The sequence below is a fragment of the Chiroxiphia lanceolata genome, chromosome 10, assembly GCF_009829145.1.
Source record: "Chiroxiphia lanceolata isolate bChiLan1 chromosome 10, bChiLan1.pri, whole genome shotgun sequence".
NCBI classification, from domain to species: Eukaryota; Metazoa; Chordata; class Aves; order Passeriformes; family Pipridae; genus Chiroxiphia; species Chiroxiphia lanceolata.
In genome coordinates this window covers 7,098,973-7,113,286 of record NC_045646.1, presented here as the reverse complement: position 1 = coordinate 7,113,286, position 14,314 = coordinate 7,098,973, and the positions used below count along the sequence as shown (strand labels likewise).

The window sequence follows — 14,314 nt, the reverse complement described above, 5'->3', positions numbered from 1 at the left end:
GCCACAGCTTGGAATTTCCTGACAGTTTTTCCTTGTGGTTCCAAGAGCAGCTTGCTGTCAAGGAGTGTTTCTTGTGTCCCTTCCCTACCCCATATGCTGTTTTCAGTCTCTATCTCAGCATTCTGGAGTATTTTGTTTTCCAAATGAGGTCCACAGGGTGCTCTAAGTTGTCCCCTTGTGAAACATCACAATATGCATCACTTAAACATTACTCTAAGCCTCTAACTCCAGCCCACAAATGCTACCAACAGTGAATTCAGTCCTCAGAAGAGCAAGTGTAATTTATAACTCAAAACAGCACTTGAAACTGTTTGACTAATAAAATGTCCTTCACTTGACTCCTCAGTTAGAGCCTGGCTCGTGCCAGCCTCTTTTCAGATGTAATCACTCTAGAAAATATTTTTTCAGTGTGCGCTTAGCAGCAGAGCCTGAATTTGCTCTAATACATGCCTTAATGTTTACTCCCCAACATCTCTCGGCAGCCCAAGCTCTCTGCACCATCCCCATCCCAAATGCCTCAGCCCATCCCGCAGCTTCCCCCCTTAAGGATCAGGTTTACCTTAGCAGCAGCGGAGCAGCAGTGCCCAAAATGGAGATTTCAATGGGATCTGGCAGGGAGATTTTCCCTCTCATCTACATACTCCTGTAGTTTCCACTTTTGGGAAAACAGCCTATCTACAAGCAGAAGGTTTCTGTATATCTTGTCTCTCAATGTCTTCAAATACTTCTTGCTGCTCTTGTAGTTTCCAGGCAGTTTTAATTACTTTCTGTTTTTAAATAGAGGCGAAGCACCAGAATTCAGTAACTATACAGAAAGAAGACGTCAGAAGGAAGTGGGTGTGAAGACCCTCTGAATAAAGTCAGCCCAAAAAAAGCTGAGCTTTCTCTCTCCAAACTTCATTTCATGAAGCTCCTCATTATGCCCACCTTTATAAAAACTTTTCTTCCCATCTGCTCTGCCAGTGCATCCCTGACTGCCGGGGCTCCTCTGGGACATGATGGCCATTCCTGTGAGGGCAGGATGCTTGGCGTGGAGTCAGTGCCTTTGCTGTCATTTGCCAGAATTCATCCCTCTCATCTGTTCCTGGGAAGAACACTGCAGGAGTCAGGCAGAAAAGTGAGCTCAGGCTGGGGCAGTCCCAATATTGCTCTGAGCCCGTGGCCAGCGCACAAACAGGCAGCACCTCTCCTGGCCAACCTTTACTTTCCGAAATGTCAGGGCTGTGCAGAAGCAGGCGTTCAGCTCTTACTCCAGTGTGCACTCATCCCTGTGTACCCTTGCATGTGCTGGTGTGAAATCAGGGGCTTCCCAGCCTTTCCCTCAGTCACCTCCATCAGATCACTTTGTCCTTGGACGGTATTTGCTTTTCTGAGTCAAGAGCATGCCAGCGAGATGCTCTCGTTCGTCTCTGGCTGCTTGCTGATTTCCCACACTGTGTGCTTGCTGTTTGCTCCTACAGCAAAAGCAGAAGCTGCTTCTGCTGGTGTGGTCCACAGTTGGACTTTTCCCCCCCCTACCCCGTTTAAAACGTAAGGTCTCACAAATTAAGAAGCTACAGCCTGTCTAGATCTTATACCAGTCAGTCTCTGATTCATCAGAGAATCTCCTTGGTAACTAGCTGTTCCTCTCTGATTTGCTACTAAAAAGCTCTCCCAATTTAAAGATAAAACACAGTGAAAGCAGAAAGAGGAGCCACACCATATAGATACCTTATACAGAAGCATATGCCTTGTGTGCAAAGAGCTATACAGGATATTTTCTGATATGTGTGGGAAGCAGCCTCTCTGTGAGACAGCGTGCTATTACCCTATGGATGGCAAATGTGCTCCAGCTGCCTCATCTCTTCTAGAAATCCTTTTTCCTGCTCCAGGGCCAGTAACCCCATCTGCAGGGTAAATAATCCCACAGGAGAAGATGAGGTTGGCATTTAACAAGGGACTCAGCAGTTCATGCTTTAATAAGCCAGATTTCTGGCCTTGCTTGGGACAGATTGCCAAGTACAAAGATTCAGATATGGGGTGACTTTCTGCAGGAGGTGTACCTGGTGTGTTTGATGCTGTCTGATTGCCCTTTGGCTCTGGTAATGAGCCCCTGCTGCCTGACCCCCTCCTCGGCACACAGCAAGGTGCTGCCTGTGCTCTGGTGTCTGTTGGAGTCGGAAGGTGCTCACTGAAGATTTGGGGAGTTTTTTGTTGGTGGTTTGTTGTTTTTTTTTCCTAAGAACCAGCATTGCTGGAAAAGTCGATCCCAGGTGAGGCTAAGAACACTTAGTGTTTGAAATAGTGACTAATTGTGCTCAGAAAGTCAGTGTAAGTGAAGAGTTTGACCCATGAATGCCTGAGGCCAGGAAGCTCTGTGGTGAGAGTTGCCTGGGGTTATTAAAAGATGAGGCAATGGTACAGAGCTAGAAATGAGTATTCATGTTATGCATGTCTGGTGCACCTACAGTCAGAAAGCTCTGACTCCCTGTGCATGCTGTGCCTGCTCCAGCAGGACTGTGCTGCTGAGAGTGGGGCTCTCTGTGATGCTGAGCCCACTGGGGTAGAAGAGGGGACAGACGACTCTAAATGAGTGCAGCTGAGCTGCTTTCAATTCTTTTTACCAGGTAAATTAGAAATCAAAAATCATTCCTAGATTTCTCTTGCAAAACCCAGCCAGCAGCCCTTACCCTGACTCTTGGCAGAAGCAAACAGAGGGAGAGAGGCAGGTCCACAGCCCAGACACTGGGCAAGTCACCTTCCTCTCCATATTTTCTCATTAGCCTTATGCACTTCCTGTCCCACAGCACTAATTCCTCATTGCTACAACAAACAGCAACAAAGCACCAGATCCATGAAAGGTTTTTTATCCCTGCAAGAGGCTTTTGAGCTCACTGTGAGAGCTTGCTCAGCCCTGGGAAGCACTCAGCAGCTGGAGGAAAGCTCCTGCAGGCAGTTCTGGCAGTAGGGCTATTGACACCATGGGTGTCATTGACTTGAGACAAAATCTGTGTTCCCAGAAGGTGTTGTGGTGTCTCTAACATCTGGGCAGGAGAAGCCCAGGATTATATACTCTGCTTGGGCAGGCATGATCCAGACCTGCTCAGATTCAGACCTGTGGTTGCAGGTTGTTTAATCTTAGCAGGCAAAAGCTTGTGTTTTAATGTGCTGCCCACATCAGCAAAGCCAAAAGTGCTCACCTTCATTTATCAAGTAATATGGGTGACAATAAACTGGTTCTGACAAATGAGGGCTAAGATAATCAAGCTCATTTTTGATGCAATTGAACATGTCAGGAACATGACCTCATTCTGTATAAGGGATGAGCTTTTAGATAATCAAAGTTGTGATAGGCAAGGCCTGACTGTCCCCCCTTGATCAGGGGAAAAGGGATGATTGATGCTCGTCCTTTTCCTTCCTGTCTGCTGCTGTCACTGTGCTGAGGCTTGGGGAGGGCAGGTGAGCCCCTGCTGTTGGGGTCTGGTGCTACTGTTTCAGACCTGAAAGGAGATACAAGAACCCTCTCCTCTGCCTCTTTCCTGCTCAGTTTTCAGCTTTCCTGCCTTTCAGTTTTCTTCCTGAAGCTTCACAACCTTTGCTGCTACCATATCTCTGGGCCCAGGCCTCTTGGTGGGAGGGAAATGGGTGGGCAGAAGGAGCCCCTGATGGGAGCGATGCCTGCAGGCATATCCTGGTTGGCTTCATCACCAGGATCCCTTGATGGAGGGAAGGATGGAGAGAGGTCAGGTCCAACAGCACTGGTGCTGGTGTTGGGGTCTCTAATACCCAGTGCCATTCTGTGACCATGGTGGGGCTGAAGCCACCAGCCTGTGAAAAGCAGGATCATTTCTCGTTTTGTCCAGGGGTAGCAGGAGCTCCTCTCCCCCTGGTGAGCATCAGGGCAGAGCCTGGGTGTCATATCCCACTACACAATTCTCCTGGAGCAGAGGATGCTCCCTCGCAGCCTGTCCTGCCCCACGGGGGCAGTGGGTAGAGCTGAAGATGGACTGCTTACCTTTGCTGAAGCTCTGGAGCAGCCAGATCTGAATTTTTATGTTATACATTTTAATCACACTGTTGTGACCTGCACCATGGCATGGGGAGAAGTGGATAAGCATCAAAACCTGCTTATTCCTCACCCCTCTCCTGGTGCCTGCATTTTTCAATTGGTTCCCCTGCAGATGCCTGCAGACAACATCTCCTTGTCTGGGTTATTGCCCACCCTGTGTGGTTTTGGTTACAAATTCATATTTATATATACATAGAAAAGAGCTTATGTACAGTGTTTTGCTCTTCCTCTCTCCTTTGCAATGTGTTTCTATTTTGGGAAGAGGAGCAAAGGTGGCTGCAGCTATTTATAGCAGGGGAAGGTGCATGAAAAAGGATGCCCGCTGCCTGGATGGGCACAGGGCTGTCTGCCTGAGGGCAAAAGGGGGTCCCTGCCATCAGAGATATAGGGGGTTTTTTATTTTTTTTGTGTTTCTTCCATTTTATTTCAATTGCTGGTCTAATGCTGAATCAGATATGAACTTAAAGGACTGTTAGTGGCAGTGAAAAAAAAAAAAAGAAACGTGTGGAGCATCGGCAAGTATTTTTTATGAATTGGATCTCTTGAGATGAAAGCTTCATTACTGTGAAACAATGAGCCCACTACACTCTTAGTAGTACAAATGGGTTTCATTTGTATTAGGAAGATACAGGCTTATTACTTTTAGTTTGTTCCTGTAGCACCAGGAATGTTTAATGTGATAATCAATGTAATTGAGGAACTGAAATTACAGAAAATTGCAACAGTCTCAGGAGTGTTAATGGCTACAACTGCAGCACATCTGAAAGGTTGGGAGATGGGCACAGGTGTGGTTAAAGCAGACTCACATCCCAAGTGTGGATGATCCCCTAACACACTGGGATCCATGGGAGTGCATCAGGCAGCTCTGGTGCAGCCCTTGCACGAGGGGCACCTGTGTTTGAACAGGTTTTTCCTGAGTTATGTGCAAAGCTAGATAGGGTCACAATTTGGCCAGTTTGGTTTTTGGGGTTTTTTTCCTCCTCCTTCTCCCCCGACATTGCAAAAGGCACACTTTTGACACCAAAACCCTACTGCCAAATTCCCAGGTCCTTTTCCTAAGTACAAGGTTGCTAAAGATTTTCAATTAAATGTTTCAGAGCCTTAAACAGAGACAAAACAACATTTCCTCTCCAGCCCGCTGCTCATAAAATGTGATGCTGTTTTGTGAAACTTTTCACCTCTGAAACTCAGTCTGTAGCTGGCACCCAGCACGCTTTCAGCCCAAATTCTATGAAAAGCATAAGTAGCAAGCTCCTTGAAGGACCTGCCAGCTATAGGAAGGTCATCTATAGCCCAGCAGCATGGAGCTCCTACTCCAGCTCTGGGGAGCTGCTGGTTGCCATGTACCAAATCCAACCACTCCTGCATCTCAAGGCAATTTCCCTGCTCATTTCATTCCCTCCATGATACAGTGGTGTTTTTTCGTTGATTGTTGGTGATTTACTCTGTGTGTTAGTTCATAGAAAAGGTGGTGAGAAGAAAGGCAGCTCCTTGTCTCTGCCTTGGCAGCTGCCCCCGGGGCAAGAAGGCAGCATGGGGTACCTGGGCTGCACTGCAGGCTGTCCAGACATCAGCCTGGGCAGTGATGGGTGAGGAGAATACCTAGAACCCAGGGAGACTGAACATATTTCAGATGCAGACTCTGAAGCTGCTAAATTCAGAGCAAGTCTGAAAGAAACAGCAGCCTGCAAGGGTGCAGCCAGGTTTGTTTTCAGCCCTCTCCATTTTAATCTGTTTCACTCTGAGGAGGGAAATTTTCTGTTAGAAAAGTTGCCTTGTTCTAGCACTTTCTAATAAATCACGGCTGTAGTCATCAAAAGCTCTTTGGTGCCCTCCCTTTTGGGAGAGCTGCCTGAGCTCTTCTCCCATGCCAGGAGACACTCTCGTCTGGCACCGTTGGAGCTGGTACCCAGCACTGCCCCACATCACAGGGCTTCCTCACACTGCCAGTCTTGAACAGAGAACTACAGAGAAACCAGGTTTGTCCATTAAAGGAGCTCACTTTACGATGTGCCATCAGCTGTGCCGTGAGTTAGATTTAAGCCTATCGCAGTCAGATGGTACTTCGAGGGAAACTACGGAAGGCAGAGCTGAAGGTGGTGATTCATGGGCTGAAGTGTTCATGCTCTTAATGCAATTGCTTACATTACAAAGCAATTATCAGGGTTTAAAATTTCAATAGCATTTGGAAGGCGTATATGCCTGGGGTTTTTCCATTTGCAGAGACGTTTCTTTTATTGTACCTACTTGCCTAGTAACTTCACCATTTTAAGCACATCAAAGTGTTTTAGCAACCTATTTGTGATCTTTGTTGAAAAACAACGGCAATCCTACCAGCTCCACACAGAATACTTGCTCCCTCGCAAGCTGCTCCTAGGGCTCAGTTTGGGTTTTGTGAGGTTTAATGAGGTAAAACCCCCCGTGCAGTGTTTCCTGCTCCCTTTCTTAAATTTTGGCAGCACATCGTTCAGCTGGGGCACTGCACTTCAGTGCTCTCTCTATCACTGTGACACCATCAGCTTCTCCCTGTCTGTCCAACCCCTTCAGGAGCAGCAGTTACTCTTGCAGTAAATTTTTGCTTGGAATAACACATCATTCTTGTGGCCCACTCCCTCTGCCCTGCAGACAGACTGGCTGAGGGGTTGGGAAGGGTAAACCTTCTCCATCAGCTGCCAAAGACAGAATTTGCTGCTGATAACTTCAGGTGGTGCCATGGTTGAAAGCAGGGCTTCGGCAGGTCCAGTCCAGCCCAGAAGGGCCAGAACTGAACTGGGACTTACGGGAGGAGGTAATTCAGACAACTCTTATCACTTAGCAAGGGAGAGACTTTCTGCAGAGAAGACAATGTCCAAACCTGACAATTCTACACTTTCCAGCAGTGCCACAGTTTCCTTAAACAGCATCACAGACTAATTATCACACAACAGTTTATCACGTGCACAATGCATATGAAACCACACGGGTAATTTCCATAGTAACCATATGAGATTCAAACGCCAGAATGTTGTATATTTCATAGTACCACGCACCTATGTGTCCATGCAATAAAGCCCATATGCCTTTGTTAGCCAGTGTTTTGTTTCTGGGCTTTCAGTCCTTGGCTTAGAAGCATTTGCAAAACCTTGATTACTCATGTGTAATACTCTTGCAGTAGACACATGCTTCTGTAATGCCTTTAAGGTTATGTGGAATTCTATTTGCAATCCCTCTCATAAAAAAATAACACAAACCACTTGCTGCTAAATCTGTCTGTCAGCAAGCAAATGCCAGGAACCAAAATGACTATTATTATTACTGTTATTTGCACCATTCCAAAATCCATTAATTTGCTTGTTGTGGTGTTAGGTAATGAACGCTTCTGCAGCAAGGTCACAACTCCATTTTACATCAAATAACTATCTTTACTCATGTATGATACATGAAGCATATTTCTTGCTTAGGGCATAATGTTTTATTAACATTATTTTCCTTTGTTCTTTCTTACAGATTGTCTATTATGACTCTAAAGATTGCCTTCATGATGTGTCTTTTTTAAATTCAATGCATAATTATACAAAACAGAAATTCATCTGATGCTACATTAATAAATCTCTCATAATTTTTTTTAAACAGGGGGACATGCTGCTATTATTTACCAGAAAACATGGATTTAGCTAAGCTTCACGGAATTTTTCAGTCACTGACACATGTATTGGGTACGGGCAGAGCAATGATGGAAATGATGTGAAAGAAAACTGTTCAGTTCAAGACAAAAAGACTAATGGAAGTAGTAAAAATAGTAAAGATATGAAAGCAAGACGTACTGAAATAAATATCTGAGATGGGAACTTGCAGGGAAGGTTCACTGCAGCTGCGGACGTGCCTGGATGAGTGTCAGCCTGGGTTATTTTGCAGGGTGACAGATGTCTTGGGAACAGGCAAATGCTGAAGAACAGAGCTGATGTCCCTGGACCAGGTCTGCTCATGGAGCTGAGCCACTCTCAGGTGTCCTTGGAGCATCACTGGCTTACTGCAGCTGTGGCTTTGGCGCTTGTCTTTAAGGATGATTGTGCAATCCCACACCTTTGCAAAAAAAGCTTCACCTCCCTCCTGGCAGCACAAACACTGTTTTGATTGACTGATCCTATACTCTTGGATCTGCTTCATCCTGTTCAGCTGTTTTTGTCTCACCTCTGGCTCTTCCTTTGACCCCAATTTTCCCTTGATTGACTCTGACTACCTCTTGTTGGGCTTCTTAGTGCTGCCAGGTGTCTCTGGTTCCCCCAGCTCGTCCTCAAGGAGGCTGGTCCTAAATTTATTTAGGCTCCTAAATACCCACCCATTCTACCCTAAGATGTGATTTCACAGTCCCCTTGCTGTGGTTGAAAGTCTCTGACGGGTGCCCCCAACTGTTGCAGTATCCATGTGCAAGGATGGAGCAGCAACATGGTCCCCACACCCAAAACTTTGAATTTGCAGAAGGTAAGTGCTGCTGTTACTGTTTTGTAGATAAAAACCCTATTGGTTGGCAGATATTAAGTGTTTGGCTCAAGGTCACAGCGAGTATCTTTGAAGTCACTTGATAAACACTTCATTCGCAGCAAAGGATGTGCTTTGGGCTGTGATCTTATCCTATAACAAATGCTGAGATATGTTCCTCCTCTTTCATTCTAGCCTAGTGGTATATGTTGCTCACAGTTAATAATCAGCGGAAGATCATTAATTTTGCCTTCTGATATATGTTTTTAATTTCTTTATTCATTATGAGTTCATTGCTGCAACAGCAGGAGTGAAATATGTGATACTACTGGAATTTCTTTGCAATTCAGCATTAATTAATGTCCACTTCTTGCACAGTGTTAATAATAACATGCCTAATCTTTCAGAGGCTGTTGTGGAAAATTCTCTCTTTTCTAGCTGGCAAGAAGTGAGATTTGCATTTTAGCCTTTTGTTTAAATCTGGCCCTGAAGGGGTTTGAAGCGTTGTAGCAAAGCTGGATGTAGCACCCTTGTTATCCAACCTGGCGCCATGTAATTGGGATTCCAGTCCATCTGCTCACCTGGTCTCTTCATATTTGCTAGTCAGCACAGGGAAGGACATCCCATTTCCACAGAGACCATGATGAACTTTTTGTTAGGAAAACAGGTCTGTCAGCCCTTATTCCTCCTCTTCCAGCAGAATTTTAGTTAAATGCACTGTGACACTTGCTACGTCTGAGACCCTTTCCGTCCCTTTGCATGGGATGGACTCCTGGGTTCCGTATGGTGATTTTCCTCCCCTGTCCATTGTGATAATAACATGCTGCAAGTTTTGCTGGTCTTTGTCTCTCTGGAGGATTAGACATGCCATTTAGCAAAACTGGCCACCTAGGGATAAAAATACGTTACTAAAATCAAGTCACCGTTTGCCTATACTGTGAGATTTGTCTTAATACCATTGCAGGGTTAAACCCATTTCTTCACAGGTTAAAGGGATGGATTTACCGGCCTGAAATGCTAATTTTTATTTCACCATACCTTGCTGCTGTTTTATGCATGTTTTCCTCCTCAGCCCTGTCTGAGAGAAAGGAAGGGCTTAGGGTTGGGAGTGACTTGCTGTCAGAAGTCTAAGGCTGTTGCACTCCCTATTCCTGGCCCTTTAAAGCATGGTGTGACCTTCTGAGTATACAGAGAGCTGAGAACTTCATAAATGCACACAGATATAAACAAGAGATGGTGCTTCCTTTTGTGAGAGCCCTGTCAGGCTGTGTGGGAACAGGGTGATGTTGTGTGGCAAACTTGGGAATTTCTGTGTGACCATGCTGCTAAAAGCTTCCTCTTGTGGCACCAGGGAATACCCCTGAACTTGTACATGAACTCTAAATATTTGCTGTTATGAGGCTGCTGAATGTGCAGCTGTGGAAACCAGTGCTTCACTCTGCATGCTTGGGATAGCATTCCCAAAAGCTCTTGCCGTGGCCCAGATCATAAATACACAGTGTCTAAGGACAGCCTGGGGATAGGACAGCCTCTTAGAGTGGAGGGGTGTGCTAGAGGGGGTTCATCTTGTCCCCATGGCCATCTCTGACACCTCACTGCAGGTATCAGGTGTGCCTGAGCTAGAGGACCAGCTTTGCTGGCTGGGACAGATGCAGCTGGGGAATCCTGCACCCTAACAAGAGTCACCTCTTTGCTGCTTATTTTCCAGCTCTGCTTTGCTCCAGGTTGGAGCTCACCCAGTGCTTGTGCAAAGCAGCAATCACAAAGCCAAATTTTGGATAGGCTTTGGGAATGTGGAGGCACTTTGAGGTCTTGTGCACCAGGGATGTACCAGGAGCTGCATCTGGCTGTTCTGCCCCGGGAGGACAACCAGGGCAAACTGCTCCTTTCATACGTCTGCACTGTCACATTGGAAAGAAAACGGAGGTGACAATTATTGCAGTTTCCCATCCTTGCTCACCAAGGCTTGGCAGGGAGATGGCACACATTGTCACAGCCAAGCCTGCCATCTCCTGACCCAACAGCTTTGGTGGGAAAACTCAGAGGGAGGGATATTGGATCATGCTCTATCCTGCTTCACTGACTTGTCAGTTCTTGCTTTTGTTTTTGTGCCCAATTTGGAATATGTGCAGATTTTGGTCAAGGAAAATGAACAAGGAAGAACGCTAATTACCGCACTCTGAGGGCAATGGCATCACTGTCCCCATATTGCATCTGACTTACTGGGCCTAAGGGAGGGGCTAAATACAAATTCCAGCAGCAGCACAAGCTCTTTAGTAATATACCATCTCACTTATAAATGTACTTTGCAGAAAAAGAACTACTTAAAACCTTCCTCTTTGCTACACTCACTGACTAATACAGCCCTGAGTTGGTATAATGCTGTCTTTCCAAAGCTCCTCTTTGCATGTCTGTGCTGAATTCATACACAGAAGTTTTTATGAGGAAATGAATTGCTAAAATTCCTAATGAATTTGGTTATCAGAGAGGCTTTTCTAATAAAGATAATACGCGTCAGCAGAGCTGGCAGGTTTTTACTGGGGCAATTCTTCATTGAGTCCAGAGTAGATTTCTGTGATAAATCTTGTTAGTGCTGTCACTCTTGGTCCTAATGGTGTGAATAGCCATTTAGCTTGTGAAACAGCAGAGCCATTCAGTGGCTCGTGGGTTTTGGCATCATGCTCAAGTGTTCTCCAGCCTTTCCTGTCTTTTGCCAATCTCTCTGACTAATTCACCAAATTTTTTATAATGCAAGAGAGGCTCCCACAATAAATCTCTTAACCTCTGCTGTTCAGACTCTTATGATAGATGCTGCCTGCTTTCATTGCAGGATGTGATCCCTGCTGCAGTTACCTGGCTGCATTATCAGAGACTGAGGTAACACTTTGTTCTTAGAGCACCTGCATGATTTGTTTTATATCTTTGCCTTTCAAAAGCTTTTGAATTGCACTTCCTCTCTGGCTTTCACAGCCAGTTGCAGCTCTGGACTGAACTGAAGCCCAAACGATAAGCCCTGCTCTGTATTTTTTGTGCAGAGTACAGCAGGTTCATTCATTACAGGGGATGATGCTGCCTGTTGAGCCACCCCCAACCAGTTGTGTATCTCTTGAGCATCACAATCTGTCTCATGGAGACACCCACAGCCTGAGGCTGTGAGTCCACACTGTGATGTTTGCTTGCTATCATGAGGAAAATGAACCTTGTTTCCCTGGTCACAGTGTAATGCAGGGCACATACCCTGCAAATGGGGACAAGCAGGGAATTTGGAAACAGCTGGCCTCTATCTGGTACCTGGGACTAGTGGTTGTGCCCCTTCCTTGCCACGTGCTATGTGGGACCAGTGGATCTTAGTCCCACTGTGTCAGCTGCACTCTAGCAAGTGGTGGGAGGGTTTTTTTATATTTCTTCTTTTAAAATATCTGTTGCTGTTCTTACATGTCAACAAACACAAGTGTCTGCAGCAGAGACAGTATCTTAATGAATTGTTTAGCATCTGTGGAGATCTTGGCAAAAACCAAAAAAATGAATAAATGCTAGGTAGTTCAGTGAGACCTGTATCAGATTTATCTAATACTGACCTTACAAGAAGTCCTTGGATGATATGAACTGGCTGTTATTGGTAGCAGAGAAAATAAAGTTGCAGCAGTTTATACCAGCTGAGCACCTGGTCATTATGTCTAATGTTGTAAAAGTTGCTGTGGAAGCACAGGCTAAAATAGCTATTCATCTTTGATCCCTCAGCAATGCAAGAGGCTCTAGTAATCTCTAAGATTATGGTTATAGAGAGATCAAATTTTATATACAACCTGCTAAACCATGTTTACAACATGTTTCAGTTCAAAGAGGAAAGTACTACATGTGCAATGTGTGTGGGTCTGAGGAAAGTACTACATGTGCAATGTGTGTGGGTCTCCCCTTCTCCTCTGTGCCTCTTCTGGGCTCTTAAGAGTGAGTCTGTGATGCCTTGGAAGTCTGACTTTGCAATGCTGTGGGTGCCCTGAGCTCAAGGCCAGCACTGCTGGCCCAGCACCTGGTATTTCCAGAAGAGAAAGTGGAGCTAGGTAGGAGTTACCACATATTTACTTATTCTTGGGGAGCAGAGATGGAGCCAGGCTGTGTTTGAGAGATGATGTAAAACCATTAGAGGAATATACTGTCCTGCAGGACTGGAGTTAGTGGCTTTGCTGTGACTACAAGTTTCTGGGTGACTTTAGTTACACTCCTATGTGGGGGAGGGTGTAAAACACAATGGCACAAATAAACAAAATGATCCAACTAGTAGGAGGCACAGTTGCAAGCTCTTAGTTTCCAATGCAACATATGCTCCAGCCACTATTTCTAGATTCCCTGTGTATTAATACATGTCTTATAAGGAGCAATTAATGAGAAGGCTTTCAAATGCCAAAGCAGAAAGTCACTGAGACCAGGAGCCAGCTTGTTTTTGGCTGTCTTGGGCCAAGCCTGGGACTGCTCCCCAGGCTTCAGTGGAGTGATAGTGGGTTTACCCTGGGAGAAAACATAATTCAGACTGAAAAGCAGAACAGAGTGAATTTTGTAGTTTTCTTGCCAAAGTCTTGTGTCTGCTCTGGTCTTGTGTAGGACAGCGCAAAAGAATGGATTTGGTAAAGGTTAGGACGTTTCAGTGACTGAAGGAAAATTGCTTTCCTCCCTCAGGTTCCAGTAGTAATGCTATGTATCTGTTCGTAGGTTTCTTAAAAAACCTATTTGTGTCCTTCCAGCAATATTTGATACCCTGGGTATCTCAGGCTGCAGAAAATATTTACTCTGTCTCGTTTGCCCTTCTCTCAACAATGCACATGCACAAAAGACAGTTTTGAAGTGTTTGTGCCTTTTGATTGACAATAGAAATCTTTTGCTTTGAGTTTTGGCAGAACGTTCATGGTCCCAGAAAGCTTTTCAGTTAACTCTCATTTTGTTTGCATGACTAAGCAGTGGTTCTGCATCACTTAATTACAAAAGATTTGCAGAGCCTCAAAAGTGTTTCATTGCTGGAGAAAAATCCGGCAGTAAATCCAGCTTCCATGGATTAAATTGTTTTAAACTAAAAACCCCAATGGCAACAATTCTTTTTCATAGAATCACAGAATGGTTTGGGTTGGAAGGGACCTTAAAGATCACCTATTTCCAACCCCCCTGCCATGGGCAAGGACACTTTCCACTAGACCAGGTTGCTCTAAGCCCCATCCAATCTGGCCTTGAACATTTCCAGGGATGGAACAGGCACAGCTTCTCTGGGCAACCTGTGCCAGGGCCTCACCACCCTCACAGTGAAGTATTTCTTCCTAATATCCAACCTAAACCTATCCTCTTCCATTTAAAAGCCATTCCCCCTTGTCCTATCTCTCCATGCACCTGTCAAAAGTACCTCTCTGGCTTCCTTGTAGCCCCCTTTAGCTACTGGAAGGGGCTCTAAGGTCTCCCCAGAACCTTCCCTTCTCCAGGCTGAACAACCCCAGCTCTCTCAGCTTGTCTCCATGGCAGAGGTGTTCCAACCCTTGGAGCATCTTTGTGGCCTCCTCTTGACTCAGTCCAGCAGGTCCTTTATTTTGGGGACCCCAGAGCTCAATGCAGTGCTCCAGGTGGGGTCTCATAAGAGCAGACTAGAGGGGGAGAATCCTGCATGATGCCAGATCATGTGCATCTTCTTGACAATCAACACCCCCAAGTCCTTATCCTTAGGGCTGCAGATGACTTTTCTCCCGTCAAGTGCAGCCTTAGGTAAGAGGAGACAATGAGGCTTCAAGCCTCTGAAGAATCTGGGTGTGGATGGTGTAAACAATGAGAGAT

General features: G+C 45.5%; 1 protein-coding gene across 5 annotated transcripts in view; it reads right to left on the bottom strand.

Moving 5' to 3' along the window:
• LOC116791829 (calcium-activated potassium channel subunit beta-2) overlaps positions 1–14,314 on the bottom strand; it is a 146,034-nt gene that overhangs the window by 50,386 nt on the left and 81,334 nt on the right. For 2 of the 5 annotated variants that reach the window (XM_032698208.1, XM_032698209.1), the window contains exon 1: positions 560–1,491. The exons of the other annotated variants lie outside the window; for them this stretch is intronic. In XM_032698208.1, coding sequence (XP_032554099.1) covers positions 560–633 — 74 coding nt within the window. In that variant the 5' untranslated portion in view covers positions 634–1,491. Of the gene's footprint in view, positions 1–559; positions 1,492–14,314 lie in introns of those variants that run through there. 5 annotated transcript variants of the gene reach the window in all.